We start from the raw sequence: 4,936 nt of genomic DNA, 5'->3' as shown, positions 1-4,936 counted from the left end.
TAGGTCTCACTTTTTTTTTCTGTTGACTGAAGCAGCTGCATATGATTGGTTTGTTTGCTGCAGAAGAGGCACATGACGTGTTAAACGTCTCCGTTAATGTGAACATTCAGTTTGAAAAAGAAAGTCTAAGTTGACAAAGCAAGTTGATCACAGCCTCCATGGTACCTGATGTCTCTGACTGGAGGTTCAGGTTTGATGAGTCTGGATGTCTTGAACCTGTTTTGTAGTTCAGCCCTCAGTTCAGTATAACTGCTGCTGTCTCTGATTTCAGCAGCTTGCAGAAATGTGAGTTAAGAGGTTTTACCAAACACTTACTGGAAGTTTGAGCTGCACTGCTGGTTCTTCAGGAGAACTTCATGTTTTTTACATTAAATGTTGGTGTGAAGAAACAGAAGAGGATCTAAAACGTACCCAGATCTCCTTTTCTGGTGGGAGCAGCAACGTTCCAGGCAGGAACTGGATTAACAGGTTTCAGGTCAGTCAGAGGAACCAGGTGTCTGATGGGGGAAGGAACCAGAACATGAACCTGGTGGACCTCAGAACTGTTGCTTCACGGTTCACATCAATCAGTCTGAAAACTCTGAGGAACATCCAGGCTGTCTGAGCTCAGTCTGGGTTTGGTTAAAGTTCATGTTTATGTTCAGGTTAAAGCTCAGATTCAAGCTGAAGTTCAGGTTTAAACTCAGGTTTCACTTCAGGTTATTGTTCATTGTTAAGCTAAACTCTGGATGTGTTGTATGCAAACACCTCTTCACTCCTGTTCAGACCACAACTTGGTACATCTGGTTCCTGTTTGCACACCTACGAATAAACAGCTGTCCACCATTTGGAGCGTAAGGCAATGATGTGAGGAGGCCAGTGAGGGACTGAGGGGCTGTTTTAAAAGAGCTCACAGGGAGGACATCGACTGTCTGACCTACTGCAGCAAGGTCTCATGAACACTGTGCCTACCAAGAAGGTACAGTGTTTCTCCAATAACAAACCATGGGCGACCCCTGAGGTGAAGGACCTGCTGAACAACAAGAAGAGGGCCTTTGGATCTGGAGACAGACAAGAGCCGAGGACGGTCCAGAGGGAGCTGAAGAAGAAGATCTGGGAAGGCAAGGACCTCTACAGCAGGAAACTGTAACACCACCTGACCCAAAACAAGTCCAGAGAGGCGTGCAGAGGTCTGAAACCCTCTCAGGCCACAGCAGAGGTGGGCGAAGGGGGCTGGAATGAGGTGACCAGAAAAGGGTGAATGACCTGAATCTGTTTTTCAACAGATTTGATCCTGGCGTCACTCCTCCTGTTGTGGGATTTTAAACTGAACAAATGATGAAAAACTGGTAAATATGATGATTAAGTTCGACTCACGTACAAGATGGATTAATCCTCTGCAAGCCTGTGTAAGACACATGCTGTTGGTCATAGTGACCTGGCAGGCTCAAATGCAAACCTCAGCTAAACCTGAAGACGTTGGCATGGAGTGGGTGCAGAGCGAGCAGTGGCGTACGAGCTCTTCTGTAACAGTAGGAGGTTGGGCGATGCTCTCTTTGGGGGCAGCAATGCATTGCTCAACGCAGGCGCAAGGCGAGGGATGGTGCTAAAATGGAGGTAGTTGAAACTGTGCCATGACTAGAATACTCTCCTGAGTCAACAACATCACTACATCGCTGTTTTCCCCATCACGGTTCTTCCAGTTTGCACCAGCATCGTCTAACCTGGTGTCACATCATCTCTTAACACTGTTGTTTTCTCTCTTCAGCTCTTCATAAACAATCAAAGTTTGCTCCCATACAACCCAGCAACGCAATAAAAAACGGTGCTGTCTTTTTATACATCCACATGGAAATTCACCCTGCCTGGTACAGTGTCTTTATTATCATTTAGCCCTATTGTACTTTTGTAATTGTCGTCCTGCTTCTTTTGGCTTCATCTGTAGCCAGCTGCTTTAACACGTGAATCTCCTCTGTTGAAGTAAGTTCAGGTTTGAGTTCAAGTTCAGGTTTGAGTTCAGGTTTTGGTTCAGGTTCAAGTTCAGGATTACGTTCAGGTTTAAGTTCAGGTTCAGGTTTAAGTTCGGGTTCAGTGTGTGTGTGTTACTTCTCTCCCAGCTCCTCGATGAAGACGGTGACGGCTGTTGAGTGAGTTCCTACTTCCTGGATGAAGGCGTTGTAGTACTTCCCCTTCGGCTCCAGACGCACCTGAAACACACCTGTGTTACTGAAACTGGATTTCAGCAGGACGACACATCAGACTGAAATAAAATGAGAAAAGAAAAACCAAAAAGCAGATATGAAACATAGGAAAGACGTGTAAGAATAAGGACTGTTTACTGAGTTTGTGTCTATGAATCATGACTCCTTCAAGCTCTCCGCCACAGAAGGTTAGTGTCCAGAATGACTGAGACCAGACACAAAGGAAACGAGGGTGCATAGAAGAGGTTCAACAGACCGAAGGTGACGGTTGCTACCTGACACTTGTCTCCCAGGAAGTACTGCCTCCCTGCAAACACCATGTAGTCTGTCTTCTGCATCTCTGCCACACAGTAATCAGATTACACAGCGCTCAGTTACATCCTCCAGGCTTCACTTCAGAAACAGACTGTTCTGCTCCAGACACAAACAGTTAAAATATTTTGACTCAAAACTCAGTGAATAATGCTGGTTTGTTTGTGTGTTAGAATTTGTTCATGAACTGACGCCACAATGAGAAACAACTGAGAAACTTTGAGGTTTTATCTTGTGGAGTTCCTCAGATTTCAGTGTGCTGACAGTCGGTCGACTATCTTCACAACATCTTCATCAATATCCATATTTTATGGAAAATTCAGGCACACCACAGCTGCTCGAGCACAGGTTGATGTCAAACGTGATGATCTGAGACGGAAATGTGAACTCTGTATGAGAAAGACTCCACACAGCGCAGGTGGTCTGACCAGGACCACAGAGTTCAAACACATGAGGCTGAGGAGGAACGTCCAACCATCACATCACTGCAGATCCAACTGCTTCCTGCAGCATCGTACTTCATGATACTGCATTTTATACTTCAGTCACGCTCAGCTCTCAGACACTGGTGTCACCGCTGCAGGGGATTATGGGTCTGAATAAGCAGAACTGTGCCGACGGACCATAAAATCCTACATCCTGGTATGTTCAGAGTACTGCGTTTGATGTACTGTGTGTACTGTGTGTACTGTACCTTTGCAGGTGTCCTGCCACACATCAAACTCCAGGTTCCTGTAAACTTCTCCGTCCAGAGACTTGATGACTTTGTAGGGCAGAGACAGTCTGGAGGGGGGCGGAGCTTCAGCAGGAGGCTGAACAACAACAACAACAACAACAACAACAACAAGTGAATTTCCAGAAAATCTTTTTTTCTTTTCCAAATCACTGCAGTTCTGTCAGGTGGTCTCAGTTGGACCGGTCTGTACTGTGGAATGTTCTGCTGCACCGGCCTGTTTGTATTCCCTTAGACCAATCACATCCGTTGTGGGCGGAGCTAACTAAAGAAGGCAGCTTCAGTGACGGTGTTGTGTTGACGAAAACTAGCGTACTGAAAGAGGAGGTGAACTGAGATCATCGTCCAGAGGCAGCTGTATGTCTCCAAACTACATGTCCGCCATTGACCCGATGAGTGTGGTTCTGTCGGTCTGAAACGTGACGACCAGCTGACGAAGCTGCTGTGGCGTCATGACATTCAACGACATTCAAACCTTCAAGTCATCCGTCAGAACTCGGTTCTTCTCCTCAGCGGCTCCGCCCACTTCCACCTCCTCCCTGCAGAGGAAACAAACGTGCACAGGTGAGTCACATCACACCTGAGCTCCACCTGAACCACGCAGACTAGTAACACTGGACACACAGGTACCACAGGTGTGTGTACCTCTGCCCTCGGTCCTCAGGTGTGTCGTAGCCGACGTCCACATCGCTACACACTGATGGGCTGTTTCTATAGCGACGCCCTCCGACCCTGAAGGCCTCCATGGCCTGACAGAGCTCCGCCTCCTCAACGCAGAACACCTGAGTGTACAGCAGCTCGTACAGCAGAGCTACACACACACACACAAATACACTCAGGGCACAGCAGCTACACACACACACACACACCCTGTCAATCACTCCATCCACCAATCAGTGAACAGCACTCACACTGGCAGAGCGCGGCGGAGGCGGGGTAACTCCTTGGGTAGACGATGTCATAGTGACCGTTGATGGAGCAACACAGCGTCACCTAGGCAACACAGAACACACACAGCCATCCCCGACCAATCACAGCGCAGAGTTCAGTATCATGTGACCTGCTAGGACATTACCATGGCAACCAGTGGTGAGGAGTTACGCTCTTCCTCACCTTGTCCACAAAGTCATCCTCAGAGATCACAGTGGCTGGTTTCCCCGGGTAACGGTAGATCAGGAAACAACGTCTACACACACACACACGCACACGCACACACACACACACACATTATACCAGTTGTAGCTCCGCCTCCTTCACCATCAGTCATCAATCAGTCATCAACTGTCAGACTGTCCTGATGATCAATAATCAGTTGGAGTAACATTTTAGGAAAAGCAGCTTCCTAAATGTGAACATCTCCTGGTTTCTTCCCTCTGCAGCAGTAATCCGATTACCTGTACAGCTGTGACAGAGCCTTGATCTCCACCTGGCCCACCGTCTCCTGCAAACACAGCGCGTTAGCACACCTGTCCACAGGTACAGCAGCTCAGCAGCCTGCAGAGCAGCAGCTCACCTTTGGGTCCTCCAGACGCTCCAGGTACTTCTCAAAGGAGCCTTCCACAAACTGAAGCACAGGACAGAGTAACTGAGTACATGTACTCGAGTACTACTACAGAGTGTTTCAGAACCAGTAACGGGTCATATGTCTCCTGTATCAGCTTCTCTTCATCGGCTCCATGTAAAATCCAGCATAGAATCTAAAATGCTGCTT

The 4,936-nt window shown here is 47.7% G+C and overlaps 1 protein-coding gene across 1 annotated transcript in view; it reads right to left on the bottom strand.

Moving 5' to 3' along the window:
- Nucleotides 1–4,936, bottom strand: part of alg13 (ALG13 UDP-N-acetylglucosaminyltransferase subunit) — a 17,102-nt gene that overhangs the window by 10,747 nt on the left and 1,419 nt on the right. The window contains exons 3-13 of the mRNA XM_008301636.1: nt 4,739–4,789; nt 4,620–4,666; nt 4,339–4,411; nt 4,137–4,218; nt 3,871–4,036; nt 3,701–3,764; nt 3,187–3,304; nt 2,456–2,520; nt 2,086–2,186; nt 412–497; nt 166–274 (exon numbers count right to left, since the gene is read on the bottom strand). Coding sequence (XP_008299858.1) covers nt 166–274; nt 412–497; nt 2,086–2,186; nt 2,456–2,520; nt 3,187–3,304; nt 3,701–3,764; nt 3,871–4,036; nt 4,137–4,218; nt 4,339–4,411; nt 4,620–4,666; nt 4,739–4,789 — 962 coding nt within the window. The remainder of the gene's footprint in view (nt 1–165; nt 275–411; nt 498–2,085; nt 2,187–2,455; nt 2,521–3,186; nt 3,305–3,700; nt 3,765–3,870; nt 4,037–4,136; nt 4,219–4,338; nt 4,412–4,619; nt 4,667–4,738; nt 4,790–4,936) is intronic.

Source organism: Stegastes partitus, unplaced genomic scaffold (genome assembly GCF_000690725.1).
Source record: "Stegastes partitus isolate 25-593 unplaced genomic scaffold, Stegastes_partitus-1.0.2 Scaffold1693, whole genome shotgun sequence".
NCBI lineage: Eukaryota > Metazoa > Chordata > Actinopteri > Pomacentridae > Stegastes > Stegastes partitus.
This window is presented reverse-complemented; position numbering and strand designations above follow the sequence as displayed.